Source organism: Jaculus jaculus, chromosome 6 (assembly GCF_020740685.1).
Source record: "Jaculus jaculus isolate mJacJac1 chromosome 6, mJacJac1.mat.Y.cur, whole genome shotgun sequence".
Classification (NCBI taxonomy): Eukaryota; Metazoa; Chordata; class Mammalia; order Rodentia; family Dipodidae; genus Jaculus; species Jaculus jaculus.
This window is the reverse complement of record NC_059107.1, coordinates 158665044-158682504: the sequence shown is the minus strand read 5'-3', so window position 1 is coordinate 158682504 and position 17461 is coordinate 158665044. Positions and strand designations below refer to the sequence as shown.

The 17461-nt window shown below is 52.3% G+C and overlaps 2 protein-coding genes across 2 annotated transcripts in view; both read right to left on the bottom strand.

The window, feature by feature from the left end:
• Positions 1-3466, bottom strand: part of Tef (TEF transcription factor, PAR bZIP family member) — a 30932-nt gene extending 27466 nt beyond the window's left edge. The window contains exon 1 of the mRNA XM_004650342.2: positions 3219-3466. Within this exon, the coding sequence (XP_004650399.1) occupies positions 3219-3321 (103 nt within the window). The 5' untranslated portion in view covers positions 3322-3466. The remainder of the gene's footprint in view (positions 1-3218) is intronic.
• Positions 3467-9843: 6377 nt separating this feature from the next.
• Zc3h7b (zinc finger CCCH-type containing 7B) overlaps positions 9844-17461 on the bottom strand; it is a 64516-nt gene continuing 56898 nt past the window's right edge. The window contains exons 17-23 of the mRNA XM_045151837.1: positions 17007-17092; positions 14183-14316; positions 13742-13847; positions 13539-13647; positions 13208-13341; positions 12938-13101; positions 9844-12668 (exon numbers count right to left, since the gene is read on the bottom strand). Of these exons, the coding sequence (XP_045007772.1) occupies positions 12398-12668; positions 12938-13101; positions 13208-13341; positions 13539-13647; positions 13742-13847; positions 14183-14316; positions 17007-17092 (1004 nt within the window). The 3' untranslated portion in view covers positions 9844-12397. The remainder of the gene's footprint in view (positions 12669-12937; positions 13102-13207; positions 13342-13538; positions 13648-13741; positions 13848-14182; positions 14317-17006; positions 17093-17461) is intronic.

The following is a 17461-nucleotide window of genomic DNA, read 5'->3' as shown; positions in this document are numbered from 1 at the left end:
CCAGGGGTCACATCTTCTGTCTGATTTTAAGGCTCTGCTGTCTTCCCAGAGCTTTCTGCCTCATCCCGAAGTGACTCAGGTTTAGGAGTGCCTAGGGGTTGGGACTCTGTCTACTTAGCTCAAAGGGACAGCCCTGTTTCAAGCTTTGCAGCTCCTGGAGAAAAAAGCTTGAGAAAACAGCTAAAGCAGAGAGATTTGGGGGCGGGGGTGCTCCAAGCATAGCCAAGACCCCATGCTGGAGAGAAGATACAGTGGTAAGAGTAAATGGAGTGGTTTATAGACTCAGGATCTTTGTAGATGCTGGAGAAAAAAAGAATGGGAGATGGACAGAACCCTTAGGGGAAAAGGGTAGTAGCAGAGTCAGGGGGATTAGACATTAAGGATGAGGACCCAGAGATAGAGAGAAAACCGAGTCAGGACTTGGAGTACAGACCCACTCTTTGGCTCATGCATTTTTCTGCCTGTAGGGAAATTGATTGAACTAGTTGGCCCGGAGTAAGGGCCACCAGGTAACCATGGGAGACTTGGGTCTAGTCTGCACTGCTTGAGAAAGTTAACCCGGGGCCAGGTGGTCTGCCAAGGCCGCCACAGGCCAGGGAACAGCAAGATGGAGGCCCCCTATGTGCATCTGATGGGGTGTCTTTGAACTAGAACACAGAGCAGGAAGCTGCAGGGAGAGAGAGCTTGAGGGCGCACCTGGAACTTCCCACACTCTGTACTGCTTTCTTCTCTTTGAATATTTTATTTTTATTTATTTATGAAAGGGAGAGAGAGAATGGGCATGCCAGGGCCTCTAGCCACTGCAAAGGAACTCCTAACACGTGTGTCACCATGTTCACCTGGCTAACGTGGGATCTGGGCACTCAAACCTGAGTCCTTAGGCTCCCAAGGCAAGGGCCTTAACTGCTAAACCATCTCTCCAGCCCCTGCATTGCTTTCTTCCGACATTCCTTCCCACTGGAGCCTTGGCACCACGTGGGTGAGTGACCTAACTGTGCTGGGGAAAGAGAATGTGGGGAGTCTGCAAGGCTACCCCCCCCCCACAAGGAGAAGCCTACTCCTTGCACAGAGGCGAAGGGCAAGCTTCTGGTTCTGCCGGTTCTCATGGACAGGCCAATGCAGAGTATGAGAAGTTAGAGAGAAGCTGCCTCAACAGCAGTTTTTTAAGTACCTGCCACAGGACTGCTTAGAATGCTGGCTCCATGTGGTGGGTGTGTTCTTGCCTACCTGTCCAGGCAGATGTTTCTATTGTAAATGGTTTGGGAGCGTCTGAGAGCTTTGGAGGGTAATGACTGCAGATGGGGGTGGCAATATCAGTGGGAGCCTTTGGATTCCCCTAGCTCTTCCTCTACCTTCCCCTTATTTCCTCTCCCCAGTTGTCCATGGGCATCTGTCTGTCTTTTGGGACCACATGCTGTGTCTTTCAATGAGGTGGCACATGAAGTGACAGGAGGTGACCTGAGACTGGCCTGTGTACCAGACAACTAATCCTCAAGCATTGCTTACCAGCTCTTGGCAAGTCCCCTAAGTGATGGGCCTTGACGGCCTCACTGAAGCAGGGATGGGGACCCTCCAGCTGTCCCAGGGCTTTGCAGACCAGCTGCGAGCCAGCCCCGGGCAGCTGCTGCCACACTTCAAAGGCCTTGCTGGCCTCATGTGCCCTGAGTCACCCTTGAAAACGTTTTCCTGCCCAACTGGGAGCTGGCCCTTGCAGTGCAGTGAGTGGGGCATCCTGGGACACCTGGACAGGCCAAGGAGGAGGCTCCATCGTCTTCCCTGGGACTTGGGTCAGGAAGGGAAGGCTCTGTGTTTGACTTTGTAAAGCTGTGACCTGTTTGTGGATGTGCCCTGCAGCTGAGGCTCGTCCTGAGGCTTCCATGAGGAGGTGGACTTCTCCTGGTCAGCAGCTGGTGTCCAGCATACTAGAGGGAATAGGACTCCTTCTGTGATGTCCACTTCAGAGGACAGCCAGGATGCTGCAGTATTGGAAACTACAAACTGTGTTCTAAGGACCCAAAAACCCATGAGACCCTCGGGTCACCCTGCTCTGAGCTCTGGGGAAAACTCTTCTCCCTTAAACAGCATCTCTCTAGAGCAGAGTCTGCTGCCACTGCCCTGCCTTTCTTGAGTTAACAAAATTAAGCCTGTACTTGGCCTCAAAGGGGTTAGAGGAGGCCAGGGGCTGTCCTCTGACTCCAAAGTTTGGGAGGAGGCTAAGAGTCCAACAGAAAGAAGTTGTACAAAGGGTGATGAGATTTATCAGGTGCCGGCACAGAATGAGACAGAAGCTTACAAACACATCCCCTGAGGGGCACCCTGAGCTCCTGTCACTCTCGGGTAGCAGAGACCAGGTGGGCTCCTCTAAAGGCAGTGAGGAGGGACCAGGAATCCTGGATTCAGTCCCCAGCGAAGTGGGGGGAAAACTGATAAGGGCATTAATGACCTGAAGTGAGCCTTAGACATTTTAGGCCTTGAGAGCCATTTGGAGAAATACCTGTGAGGAGGGAACCTGAGCACTCCTCCGGTTGCCCACAGAGAAGCATTCTGAGACTGGAGTCTCCCAGGAAAGACTTGCAAAGACACCTGGTACTGGCTGCCCAAGCTGCCTCTCACTCCGCATCCTCTTCCACCCCCTCTGCTCCTCTCCTCTGCTCTTCCCTCGCCTGGGTTTGTCTGTGGTATCCTAGGAACGCGGGGCTCCAGAGCCTTGTGGTCCTGTTACATAACAGCTTCCATCCCATCCATGAGTTCAGCCCTCCAGCAGAGAGAGCAAGTGGCAGGAGCAGAAAAAGCCTCTTCTCCAGACAAGGGCTTCTGCTGCCCAAATCTACTGGCTTTGCTAACCCTCAGCCCACCCCTATCCTGCCGAAGGAGGGAGCTTAAGAAGTGATTAGCATCCGGCTGATTTGTTCAACAGGCTCTCTGGTCCCGTCCTGTCCCACGTGAGGCCAGCACCAGTCCATGGCTGCACACTAGCCATGGCTCCTGAAGCAAGTAGGCACAGGGGGCCAGCTCCAGAGTTGGTGTGGTACCCACACACCTCCCCAGGACCTTCTCTGCATTGCAGCCTTTCCTAGGTCCAGGACAGAACCAAGGGCAGACCCCTGCTGGGGACCCTTCCTACCCCGTCCCTCCAGGCTAGTGGCTAGCCCTGTGCCTGCTCGCCACCCCTTGGGCTCCAAAAACAACACGGCAACACAGACCACCTGCACTCTTACCTGTCCTCCTCTCTGGCCACGGGAGAGAGTGCTCCAGCAGGGACTTGAGGACCTCAGGCATGTCCATGGCAGGGGCCACTCCAATCCGGTCGCAGCTTGACATGGCCCAGCAGGAGGTGCTTGCTTCCCTGTGAGTTTAGAAGCAGCTGGAGAAACAGAGGCTGGCCGGGGAGCCTGCAGGCTAGGGAGGCAGGCAGGGTGGGAGCCTGAGGCAGCCAATGGGCATTCCCAGCCCGCCTGTCCACCCCCAGCTCGGCCACCTGCCAGCGCCGGCTGCAGCCAGGCCTTCCCTTCCCGCTGCTTGGCAGGGCGGGCCTGGCCCCGCGCCAGCCCCAGCACGTGGAGCCGCTGCGCCAATCCTCAAACAGAGAACCTGGCCTGTTATCTAACTTTGCGAAGGGAAGTTCTCCCCCAGGCTGGGAGCCATGCGAACGGTAAGCAGAGCTCCACGCCCACAGCAAGCCAGCAGTGGGGTGCACGCGCCGAGCTGAGCGGGGTGGAGGAAGCCCGGAGGCTCGGGCACAGCGGAGAGTGGAGCACGCCGTGGGACTCATCCCAGACTGGGGCCAGGGGTGGCAGAGGAGGCAATGGCAGGCAAGACCAGCACCCCAGGCAGCTAAGCGTGAGAGACACTGGGGCACATCCAGAGGAGGCAGCAGCACCGTGCCCCCATAGGAGCTCGTGAGCCTCAAGGGCTTGGGCACGCTGGGATGACGTGTATGTGCCACGCGCACGTGTCCTGCAAGGCACGCAAGTGTGTGCACATGTGGCGTGCGTAACGGTAGAACCTGGAGCCTGTTCTTCAAGGGGTAGTGTCAAAATCTGTAGCCTGAGGTTCTTTGGTCTCCCGGAGACAGGGGGGAAGAGGCAGGTCGCTGGCAGCTGGGTCCTTGGAAGGCTGGTAGGGTGGGCACTACTAAAACGGAGTAGCCCTGCCAATCTGGCTCAGGCTTGTCCTGGATGACGAAACATTTCCTAGTCTATTATAAGGACTTTGGTGGCACTTGGCTGCTTGCTGCGGTCCCCTCCTTTGCCCTCCCATCAGGACACCGTCTGGCCTCTGTGATCCTTGGGCTACTTGTGTGTGTGGCTGAAGCCAAGGACCTGTGTGTCAGCATCCTTTTACTGACATCAGAGGAAAGCCAGTCGTAGCCAGGGCATGTCAGGCTGTCAAGTCTCCCTTGCGCTAATGTGGAATCAAGTCAAGCAGCGATTCTGGGTCTCAAATGCAAAACGCAAATGCAATGACGGCCACAGCTACCAGACCTCTGGGATAGGTGTAATGAGCACTTGATTTCCTGCTCTGTAGCTGACCTCCACAGAGATCCTTTTTGCTTCCTCACCCCCCCCAGGCCCCACCAAAAAAAAAAAAAAATCACAGTTTACACCAAAACAGAAAATACTTCAAGAGCCCCTCTGGCTTCTCCAAGCCTCCCCCACATCCCTAGCATATTCTTTTTGTTGTTGTTTTTTTCCAGGTAGGGTCTCGCTCTGGCTCAGGCTGACCTGGAATTCACTATAGTCTCGGGCTGGCCTCGAACTCACAGTGATCCTCCTACGTCTGCCTCCCAAGTGCTGCGATTAAAGGTGTGCGCCACCACGCCAAGCCCTACCGTATTCTCTACCTTCTTCTTTCATAATAGTCCTCCCCAAATTGTGTCCTTTTCCTAAATTAATGAAAAAAAATTGTGTGTGGGAGTGATGTGGGAGAAACCCAGGGCCTTGTGGTAGGCAAGCACTTTATGGAGCCTTCTTTTCTTTCTTTCTCACTGTAGCTCAGGCTGACCTGGAATTCACTATGTAGTCTCAGGGTGGACTCGAACTCACAGCGATCCTCCTACCTCTGCCTCCCGAGTGCTGGGATTAAAGGTGTGCTCCACCACACCCAGCTTGGAGAGAGAGACACAATGGATGTGCCAGGGCCTCCAGCCACTGAAAACGAACTCCAGACACATGCTCCCTCTTGTGCATCTGGCTCATGTGGGTCCTGGAGAATCAAAGCCCTGAGTCCTTAGGTGTAGGCAAATGCCTTACTGCTAAACCATCTTTCCAGTCCAATGGAGCCTTCTTCTTCTTCTTCTTCTTTTTTTTTTTTTAGGTAGGGTTTCACTGTAGCCAGGCTGACCTGGAATTCACTATAGTCTCAAGGTGACCTTGAGCTCACAGTGATCCTCCTGCCTCTGCTTCCTAAGTACTGGGATTAAAGGCATGTGCCACCACACATGGCCCCAACGGAGCCTTCTTTTTCTTCAAGGGATGGAGAGGGAGAGAAAGAGAACGAGTGTGCACCACTTTACGTATCTGGCTTTAAGTGGGTACTTGGGGAATAGAACCTGAGGTGACCAACAGGCTTTGCAAGCAAATGCTTTTGACTACTGAGCCATCTCCTCAGCCTCTACTTCAAAAAAAATCCCCCCTCCCCAGGCAGCGTCTCGCTGTAGCTCAGGCTGACCTGGAATTCACTATGTAGTCTCAGGGTGACCTCGAACTCATGGTGACCCTCCTACCTCTGCCTCCCGAGTGCTGGAACTAAAGTCATGATTTTTTTTTTTTTTTTTTGAGGTAAGGTCTCACTGTAGTGGAGGTTGACCTGGAATTCACTCTGTAGTTGTAGGATGTCCTCAAACTCACAGTGATCCTCCTATCTCTGTCTCCTGAGTGTTGGGATTAAAGGCATGTGCCACCATGCCTGGCAATTTCTTTTGGTTTTTTGACGTCAGCTCTCACTCTAGTCCAGGCTGACCTGGAATTCACTTTGTAGTCACAGGGTGGCCTCAAACTCAAACTCATGGTGATCCTCCTACCAAGTGCTGGAATTAAAGGCATGTGCCACCATGCCTGACTTCAATTTCTATTTTTTTAAATAAATTACCTGCTCCCAGGTATTTTTGGTTCAGAATTTTCATCATGTCTTGCCCTCTCCTTGACCAGAAGGACACATTTAACTTCTAGGCTCAAAAAGAAAATGGAGGATTGCCTTAGCAGTTAAGGCATTTGCCTGCAAAGCTAAAGGACCCAGGTTCAATTCCCTAGGACCCACATTAGCCAGATGCACAAGGTGGCACATGTGTCTGGAGTTCATCTGCAATGGCTAGAAACCCTTACACACCCATTCTCTCTCCCTTTTTCCCCCTTTCTCTCTGTTAAATAAAATAAAATATTTTTTAAAAATGCCAGGGACTGGAGAGATGGCTTAACAGTTAAGCGCTTGCCTGTGAAGCCTAAGAACACTGGTTTGAGGTTCAACTCCCCAGGACCCACATAAGCCAGATGTATAAGGGGGCACATACGTCTGGAGTTTGTTTGCAGTGGCTGGAGGCCCTGACGCACCCATTCTCCATCTATTTGCCTCTTTCTCTCTCTGTCTGTCACTCTCAAATAAATAAATAAAAATTTCAAAACATGCCAGAAGAGGGTGAGACACACTTACTGCTCATTAACCAGGTCCAGTGGCTTGAGTTACCCTTTTCTGAGGGACTGGGTGTATCTCCCAGGAGGTTAACAGGCTCGCCTAAATGGGAATTATGTAGATTGTGTGTGTGAGAGAGAGAGAGAGAGAAACCTCAAAGGCCTCGCTGGACAGGACAGGTGTAGAGCTGCCTACAAGTCCCACTCCAGGCCTCTCCCCAGAGTGGAGGAACTGGTGCCCTGTGCTGGTACCACTCAGCGTGGCCCTATGCAGGCCAAGGCCAGAAACAGACCTGTGCTCAGTCATTCCCATCATCCGTGCTGTGAGCATTAGACGCTGGCTGTGAATCTCCAGGTTACAGTGGTATGTGGAACTGCAGGTTGAAATAAGATTAGGGGCCGGGTGTGCTGGCGCACGCCTTTAATCCCAGGACTTGGGAGGCAGAGGTAGGAGGATTGCTGTGAGTTCGAGGCTACCCTGAGAGTACAGATGAATTCCAGGTCAGCCTAGCTGAAAAAGAAAAAAGATTAGGAGGGAAAGAATGGCTGCAGGACAGCGGGGCACATTAATTACGATTCACTCACACTCAGGCTGGCCTTCCAGAAGACTGCAGATTCAAGGGGAAAGAATTTCCTCCGTATCTTGTATCCCTAGGATCTAGATGGGGTGGATGCTCAGTCAAGAAAATGCTTATGCCAGTAAGTTAAAAAGGAGATATAAAGGGAAGAGAAAGGAAGGGAGGAGGGTACTTAATAGGTTGATATTGTATATATGTAAGTACAATGATTGAGATGGGGAGGTAATATGATGGAGAATGGAATTTCAAAGGGGAAAGTGTGGGGGTGGGGAGGGACAGTATTACTATGGGATTTTTAAAACAAATTTTTGCTTATTTTTATTTATTTGAGAGTGACAGAAAGAAGCAGATAGAGAGAGAGAGAGAGAGAGAGAGAGAGAGAGAGAGAGAGAATGGGTGTGCCAGGGCCTCCAGCCACTGCAAATGAACTCCAGATGCACGCGCCACATTATGCATCTGGCTTACATGGGTCCTGGGGAATTGAACCCTGAACCTTAGGTCCTTAGGCTTCATAGGCAAGTGCTTAACCACTAAGCCATCTCTCCAGCCCTCCATGGGATAATTTTTTATAATCATGGAAAATGTTAATAAAAATTAAAAAGAAAAAAGAAAGAAAATGCTTACTAACTTGAGCCAAAGGTAGATCAGGAGGAGAGAAGCAGAGGGAATTTATAAGAACTGAAGTCAGTCCACCAGGTTCACTGAAGTCTTGTTTGCACACTCTCTTTCATTTCCTGAGTTTAAGGGCTGTCCTGATGAAAGCCCCTGTGCCCCCAGCCAAGGACAGATCTGCATTCTTCTTTTGGGAACATTCCTTGCCATGCCCCTTTGGTTTGCCACGTGCGGTCGAGACCACCAGAGCCAAAGGAACCTGTGCCGACACCCAGTTTCCACTGGCACCTGATCCACCGCACCCCCACCCCCGCTCCCTCTGAGAACTTTTGCTGATTCTCTGCGGACTGCAGTGTAAACAGAAGCTCACAGGCTGCGATGGAGAGTGACTGTCTCTACGCACAGTGTCTGGATCAAGTCCGACACTGGGCAGGACTGTCTGCTTCAGTTTGTCTCATTCGTCAAGGCCCCAAGTGGCCCTGTCTTCACAGGCCTATATTCTCTCTGCCCCGCAGTTGCTCCATTCTGTGGCTTAGAGCTAATTAGTAAGCTAGGCGAGGTAGTGGTATGCACCCGTAGTCTGTGAATGTAGGAGACAGAGGCAGGAGGATCACAGGTTCCAGGCCAGCCTGGACTACATAGTAAGACACTATCTCAAAAAAAAAAATGAACAGACCTATACTAGCAAACTTGTATGGAGATGGGGCAGGCATCTCTACCATGTAGATTTAACCCAGAACCCCTTACCAGATGACAGGCAGATGCTGGCTGGCATCAGGCTCCTTGAGCTTGCAGCCTCCTGAACTGTTGGTCAAGTAAATTTCTATTTTCCTTTCTTTTTTTTTTTTCAAGGTAGGGTCTCACACTATGTAGTCTCAGGGTGGCCTCAAACTCACGGCAATCCTCCTACCTCTGCCTCCCGAGTGCTGGGACTAAAGGTGTGTGCCACCACGCCCGGCTCAAAATTTCTATTTTTTATGTTGCCTCCTCCTAGATTAATGCATCATGTATGTGGCACCAGGCTCGACCATGTGAGGTGCTCAAATCTCAATGACAAACCCAGCCAGGCCTGAACCGTACAGAATTTTCATGCTCCTGAATTCCATGCTGCACTCAGTGTCTAGCTGGCAATGTCAGCAATGGTCAGAGAGTGACCCTATCTGTAGGGCCAGGTGGCTTGGAAAGTCAGAAGTAGTAATGCAAGGCTACAGTGAGACCTTACCTCAAAAAGCCAACAAAACAAAAAGACTGAAGAAACTGCTGATTGTAGCAGCAAGAAAGGAGGAAGATCAGAAGTTCAAGACTGGCCTTGGCTACATAAGGAGTTCCTAGTCAGCCGGGACTACATGGTGAGACATAAGCATTAAAGAAAAGGGTTGAGCGGGGTGTGGTGGCACGCGCTTTTAATCCCAGCACTCGGGAGGCAGAGGGAAGAGGATTGGTGTGAGTTCAAGGCCACCCTAAGACTACAGAGTTAATTCCAGGTCAGCCTGGGCTAGAGTGAGACCCTACCTCGAAAAACCAAAAACAAACAACAACAAAAAGGAGTGGAGAAAACGCCAATAGGACCTCAGGTCTTCCTTGGGCCTGGAGGAGTTGCAGTTGGGGTCACAGTGCATGACCCTTCGCCTCCTTGGAGAAGATGCACGCAGACAGGGCCAGAGCCGAGAGAGGCACGCGCTGGTGAAGGCAGGGGAGATGTGGTGCCCCTGGCAGCCTCGCAGGGAGGCTGTGAGCAGGCAGGCTGCAGAAAAGCCGGCGGTGGTGGGGAGACTGCTGGAGCTCCTCATGCAGCATGACCTGTCCCTGTCACCAGGGTGCTGCCTGAGCAGGGTCAGCTGGGTCTCAAGGGACACAGGCCTCCCTCACCCCTCGGAATGTCCGAGCACAGCCAGCTGGGGCCAGCTCTGTCCCCGGAGGCCTGGGCAGCCCAGGTCTGTTGGACACAAGTCCTAGGTGGGAGGAACAGGAGCGACACCTGGGGGACAGGGGTCAAAGTGCACATATTTATTTTCTAGAACAAAGGCTAAAAGAAGTTTCTTTCATTTTATTTTAAGAAGGACAAAAATTGTTATTAAAACATCTACATTATTATCAAGATACTAGACCTTATGATATTTAATATTAAAGTGTGGTATTCTTAAATTTTTTTAATACACAAACATTTTAAAAAGATCATTAAATGAATTCTGCCCAATGGAGAAATGCAGCTCCCTCCCTCCTCATGCTGTCCCAGCCCCGTGTCCACTAGGCCATCTTGTCGCTGCTTGCCAGGGGTGGGCATGGGTCCAGCTTCAACTCTCTGAACCTCCCATCCAGAGGCCCTGGAGGGGATGTGGCATCTGAATTCACTACCACCATCAATCAGTAAGCGTTTTGTTGTCTTCCACACCCCTCCCATGGCCTCCCACTTGCTCTTCTACCCTGTGGGGGATCCAGGTCTGGAAGGCCACGGAGCCTGGATCCCTGGGTCTCCTGGACAGATAACAAGCTAACGATGGAGACTCTACTCATCCTTCTCCTTTGTGGGGAGAAAAACACCAATCATTTTCTGGATCATTCCACCTCTATCATTTATACATGGGTGGTATGGGAACCCGCAGGCAGAACGGGACCCAGGTGTGGCCACCTTGCCCCTCTGGCCAGGTCACCTGTGAGCCATGGCTCTAGTCTCAGTTCCCTCAAGTAAGCAGGTGACCTCCAAAGCCGGCAAACATGTCTGCAGTTTCTCTCCAAATTCTTTATCTTTAGCCCTCCCTCATTAGAAGAGATTCCTTGGATACCACACACATATATAATATTATATAGAGCGATATATTTAATACCTGTGTATATATGCATCATGGGAGCGACATATATACACACTAAAAACAAGGCTGGTGATGACAGACTGCAACATCACAGGTCGGGAGAACAAGGGTCACCAACATTCACAGCCACAGCCCCCACCTTGGGTGTGGTCTCTCCTCCCCTCCAGCCACACTGCCAGCACCCAAACTGTGGTGCTGGCCCGCTGGGGGCAGGGGCAGGGGGCATGGGAGAGGGAAGGGTGCATGCCATGATTATCAGGAGAAGGGTGGGCAATGGCAGCATGAGGAACCAAGTCCTCTGTGCCCAGGGCACCCATCATTATGTCATCGAGCACTAGCGATCCTGGCTGGGGGGGAAATACAGGGTGTCCATTCTCTCCATCTCACTCCCCGCTAACCTCAGTCCCTGGTTCCTTCTAGGGGTGCCCCACTCCTTGTGCCAATGGTGTGGGGCATTCTGGAATGTCTGGGGAACCAAGGGAGGCTGGGTCTACCCATGGGGAGTGGGCTGGAGGGCTGGATGCACATAGACATGTCAGACGACGGGAGAGGCCTTGGTGGGTGGGGGCATAGGCTGGGGGTCAGCTAGGGTCCTAGGCAGCTGGCAGGGCTGGGCATCAGGGTGGGGCTGCGGAAGATGAGTCTAACAGCATGTTTAGGTCTTAGGGAAGGACTTCACTGGTTCTCAGGAAAGAGGAGCTGTGTCCCATAGTGGCACATGGAGACCAGAATCTTCTCCCTTCTTTCCATGTTGCCTGGACTCTTCCCCATGCCATCTACCTTGCTCAGAGCCTGAGGCCGTGGTGCCTTGCTCTCTGCCCTGCCAGCTGTCCATGAGAGTGTTTGGGGACATAATCGCTGCTTACACCAACAGCCGTCACTAGCAGGGGAGCTGACTTTCCATGAGGTGCCAACATGACTAACTCCCCTGTGAGCAGCCCTTCCCCAGCTCTTGGGATGATGCTACATAGAGCTGAGGAGCTCGAGCCACTAACCGACTCGGCCTTCCAACCAAGACCAGTGCTGCTGAGATGGATGGGGGCTGGAGACCTTGGGGAAAATGATTCCTCCTGCTAGGTCTGTTTGTGTTTGGGGTTTGGGTGGGCCAGCTCTGAAGACCAAGGATGTCCAGTCTACACCAGTGGCCTGTGAAGGACAGGGCTGGTGGCGGTGGTGTCAGGAGCACCATCTAGTTCCAGTCCTGGCTGTCATACCGTCTTCCAACCCGGGTAGGAAACTGAGGCACTGGGCAGCTAAGTGACCACTACAGTGTCCCCAGCTCCATCCTGGGGCTGAATTTTAAAGCTAATCAGGGCCTCCTGCCCTCTGTTGTGTCCGGATCTGCCCCCAGGGAAGAGAATAGGGAGAAAGGGGAAAAAGAGAAGGACCCTTTTGCTGCAGATTCAAGTTGGGACCCCAGGCTCCCCAGCCCTGAGCTTTGGGCCCCCTTCTGGAGCAGACAAATTAAAGCTGTAGGCTGAAGCTGGAGGGGTCAGCCAAGCCCCTCCCTCCCCAACCAGGAGAGCCAAGGTAGGGGAGGAACTGCCTCCGTTTTGCCTGGACAGGGACCCTAGGATCACTTGGGGCTGCAGCATGTGACCTGGGTATGCACATGTGGCGCAGTAGGGGTGGGAAGGATGGGCAGGATCCCACAGGACCTTGGGGGCTGCCTGTCCTCCCACCTCCAGCCGGCCTGCCCTGGCCATTTCATCAGACCCTCCGGCCCCACCTCCCCACCCCCCAGGATTTGGCTCAAGGCGGAGACCTGGCCCTACTCCCCAGTGGAAGTGGTGGTGCTGGTCGTGGCAGCTGTGGTGGCAGCAGGGGCTTCTGGGCTGGCACCAGCGGGGTCCCCGTCCTCTTGCAGCAGGAAGTTGTACTTGCCGAAGTCGTCGTCCCGCGGGCACAGAAGCATGTCCTTGCGGGCCTTGGCCAGCTTCTGCTTCAGCACCTCGCGGCGGTCCAGCCACTCGTTGAGCTCCTCTTGTCCGTGGGCACAGCGGCACTTGTCCCCATCTGGGCAGGCCTTGCCCTTCTGGAGCCTGTAGGTGGCAGGAAGTTCGTTGCCTTCCATCCGTGGGGGGGGGCCACTCAATGTCCTCAAGACAGACCTTCCCTGGCAGCTCTGGTCCCAGCTCCGAGACCCCGGCCCTCTCCAGGACCCGAGCCCCTTCCTCAACCCTGCCTCCTGCACTGTGTATCCAAGACACGCCAGGTCAAAAGGAGTCTTGTCATGGCGCTTGCTACGGCATGCCTGTCCTCAGGCCCACCCTGCCCCACTGTGCTGCCCCGATCAGCCACCCCCCAGTACCTGTCACAGAGCCGGAACTCGCCCATGGGGAAACGGAAGGCCCAGCCGCTGGTGTCGCTGTCCGACGTGAAGACCTTCTCCTTGTGCTTCTCGGACTGGATGTGCTGCTGCCACTGCTTCTTGCTGTTGCTGTTCTTGCCGCACAGCCAGCAGTGGTAGCCCATCTAGGGACACAGCTGCGTAGGTGCCTGCTCCCAGACCTCGCCCCGTGAGGCCCCTCCAGAATGCCCTCCCCAGCAGCCCTGGCTCAGGCACGTGGGCAGGGCTTACCATGATGTCGGCGTAGTCAGTAGGCATTTGGATCTGCTTCTCCCCTTCCCGGGAGCTGATGGGGGTCCCTTCACCGGGCTTCCCTGGGTTGTGTTTTTTCAGCCACATGTCATAGGTCTGCTGCATGTCCAAGACTGGACAGGACACAGAATGTCTGATGAGGGGGCTTCCCCATCCATTCTGCCCATGACGCCTCCTGGACTCAGGAGCCACGGGCGTCTTGGGCTCTGCTGCTGAGGCTAGGGAGGTACCCCCAGGGCCAGAAGTAGGGGCAGCAGGTATTCAAGGGATGTCTAGCAATGAGGAGATGTGGGATGAGTGCGCCACTCACTCTTGTTCTCCTTCATGAACGTCCACATGTCCCTCTCCTCGGGGCTATGTGCGAAGGAGCAGTTCCCCACATACTGGCATTTGCGACCGTTCTGTGCATGGATGCAGAGCTGTAAGAGGGCAAAGGGGGCACCTACTGAGTCCCACAGGGCTGCGTCACTGCCACAGAATCCCCAGGCCCCTGCAGCCGCCCCAAGTGCTCACATCGTATTGCTGTGGAAAGTTGCGAATGGATGGCAGCGGCCTCACCGACACCCATTTCCTCTTGGCCTTGGACATCACCAGAAGGACCCGCCGCTCCTTGGTCCAGCTGCAGGTCAGACACAGAGCCAGTTGCGGAGAGCTGGGGGTGGAACCTTAGGGCTATGAAACCTCCTTTCCTCTCTAAGAGCCCTGGGCTCACTGGGCATGGTGGCGCACGCCTTTAATCCCAGCACTTGGGAGGCAGAGGTGGGAGGACTACCGTGAGTTCGAGGCCACCCTGAGACTCCATAGTGAATTCCAGGTCCTCCTGGGCTAGAGTGAGACTCTACCTCAATTAAAAAACAAAAAAAAAGAGGCCTGGTCTCTAAGCCACAGCTTCCTTCCCCATGGAGCTCCGATAGGGCCACATCTTGGCCCAGCCCCTGTCTGATGCTTGCTTACCAATGCCGGGCCTTGGCACTGCAGTACTTGAGGTCCTTATCAGGCTCGACCACCTGTCCATTCCTCCAGCACTGGCCACACACAAACTTCATCTGCAGATCAAAGGTGCTGGGCCCATGTGTCCTCGGGGCATTCTGTTGGGCAGTGGAAAGGTTAGTTAGTGAAGGTAAAGCCACCAGGCATGAGGCCCTGGGTCTGTCACTCTGAGGCCATCCACAGTCTAGGAATGGGCTGGTCTACTCCCAGTCCTACTGATAGGCTATGACCTCCCAATAGCTTCTTAGTAGAGGAGCCAAGACTCCTGACCAGGCTCTCTCTCTCTCGGAGGCCCATTCTGCATAATCACTACATTTCCTAGGGCATAGCTTCTTAACTTGTGGGTCACAACCCATATGGGGTTGCCTAACTGAATGTGGGGGTTGTGAAAAATATGGCAACAGTAAAAGGTTTCTGAATGCACAGTGACTGAAAATTAATCCAAAGCCAAACTCATAATGAATGTGTGGTGTGGCTGATGGTGCTCACTCGTGCTGCGCAGCGTGGCTTCACCACAGCCTCAGCACTGAGCACAGCACGCATGTCCAGCAGTCACCTAAGCAACGCCAGCAGAAGCTGCTTAAAAAGTCTCCGCACTGGAGAGATGGCTTAGCGGTTAAGGTGCTTGCCTGTGAAGCCTAAGGACCCAGGTTCCGTTCTCTAGTACCCACGTAAGCCAGACGCACAAGGTGGTGCATGCGTCTGGAGATCATTTGGAGTGGCTAGAGGTCCTGGCGTGCCCATTCTCTCTCTCTGCCTCTCCCTTTCATAACTAAATAAAGACAAATAAATTTTTTTTTTTTTAAGTCTCAGCTCAAATTTGAGCCTCGTATGTTATGAAATTTTTTGTTGTACGTACAATGGTTTCTGCTCTTTAGAATCATAGTTATTTATAGAAAACTTTTAATATTTTCATACTGTCATTCTTTAGCAGGTAAATGTCAAATTAGTATATATTTCTATGGTATTGTATTAGAATGGCTGATTTTTTTTTTTTTTTCAAGGTAGGGTCTCACTCTAGCCCAGACTGATGTGGAATTCAGTATGCAATCTCAGGATGGCCTTGAACTCATGGGGATTCTCCTACCTCTGCCTCCTAAGTGCTAGGATTAAAGGTGTGCACTACTATGCTTGGTAGAATGTCTGATTTTTATTTTATTTTATTTTTTTGGTTTTTTGAGGTAGGGTCTTGCCCTAGCCCAGGTTGGCCTTGAACTCACAGCAATCCTCCTACCTCAGCCTCCCAAGTGCTGGGATTAAAGGTGTGTGCCACCATGCCTGGCTGTTTTTTGTTTTTTTGAGATAGGGTCTCACTCTAGCGCAGGCTGACCTGGAATTCTCTATGTAGTCTCAGGGTGACTTTGAACTCACAGAGATCCTCCTACCTCTACCTCCCTACTGCTGGGATAGCCTGGGCTAGAATGAACCTCTTCTACCTTGAAAAGCCAAAAAGAAAAAAAAGACCCAGGTTCAATTCCCCAGGACCCACATAAACCAGATGCACAAGGTGGTGCATACATCTGGAGTTCATTTGTAGTGGCTGCTGGCCCTGGTACACCCATTTTATCTCTCTCTTTCTCAAATAAGCATTTAAGGTGCTTGCCTGAAGCCTAAGGACCCAGGTTTGATTTCCCAGAGTCCATGTAAGGCAGATGAACATGGTTGCACATGCATCTGGAGATCGTTTGCACTGGCTAAAGGCCCTGGTAGGTCCATTCTCCCTCCATCTTTCTATCTCTTTCTCTAACAAATCAATCAATCAAAATTTTTTAAAAATTAAAAGAGGATGGCCGGGTTAATCCCAGCAGTTGGGAGGCAGAGGTAGGAGGATTGCTGTGAGTTCGAAGCCAGTCTGAGAATACATAGTGAATTCTAGGTCAGCCTGGGCTAGAGTGAGACCCTACCTCGAAAAACAATAACAACAAAAAAATTGCTGTTGAACCAGGCGTGGTGATGCACACCTTTAATCCTAGTGTTTGGGAGGCAGAGGTAGGAGGACTGCAATGAGTTCAAGGCCAGCCAGGGACTACAGAGGGTGTTCTAGGTCAGCCTGGGCTAGAGCGAGACCTTACCTCAGAAAAAAAAAAACCTAAAAATAAAAAGAAAATGCTGTTGAGTTGCTCATTTAAGCTTCATAATTAAAAAAAAAACCAAAAAACAAACAAACAAACAAAAAACCCTTTTTATAAGAGTGAGAGAAAGAGAGAGAGAGAACTGGTGCACCAGGGCCTCCAGCCACTGCAATCAAATGCCAGGTGCGAGCACCAACTTGTACAACATTGTACGCTTGTGTCACCTTGTGTGTCCGGCTTATGTGGGATCTGGAGAGTCGAACATGGGTCCTTGGGCTTCACAGGCAAAAACCTTAACTGCTAAGCTGTCTCTCCAGCCCTTCATAAAATTGTTTAAGTGTGTTTTGGCTTGGGACTAGGTGCACAACCGACGTGGTAGGGGTAAGAGGATGTCTATCTGCAACTTACTCTCAAATGGTTCCAAGAAACAGAAAAAGGTCCCCATATTTCTGTTACGCATATAAGAGCATATGTATGTACATAAACACAAACTTGCACATGGGACAGAGCCACACACATGCTGGGGAAAAGACACACTGACAGTAGAAAGTGTAGAACATGGTAAAATGTGAACTTCTGGGGAATCCAGGAAAGGGTATTTATAAATTCTTCATTCCAATCTTATAATTTGCTGGGACACATGAAATCAAATCACAGGAAAGGGACTGCCCTTTTAGGGTCCAACTTTACCTCCAGTGCCAACCCTGGAGGCTTACCAAGCTACTGCTGGCCTTTCCCGCATGGGCTTCCATCTGCTGCCAGTATTTCTTGGATTCCTGAACAATGTCTTCGTGGGTCATTCCTGGGGAGGGCGGAGGAAGACAAGACTGTCCCTGAAGGAGCTTGGCAAGGAGCGAGGCACAGCCCAAGCTGAGGATCCCACCCCCGCTAGGCCTGGCCACGGGTGTGGAGAATCACTCACACACTCTGGCCTTGGGTGTTCATCTGTATCATGCAAAAAGGTCTGCTGCCCCTGTCCCAAGCAGGATCCAGTCTCTCAGTTTCATCACTGTTCCCTAACCCTATGCCTCCGTCCTTTGGGGCTGACACTTAACTCTGTCTGGCGGCCCCTCACCAGGCCAGTGGATATCAGGACTGTACTTCCCCCAGCTTGGCTCGCCAGCTCATTGTCCTTTACTGACAGTCTCCAAAGGGCAAAGCCCCCAGCCGA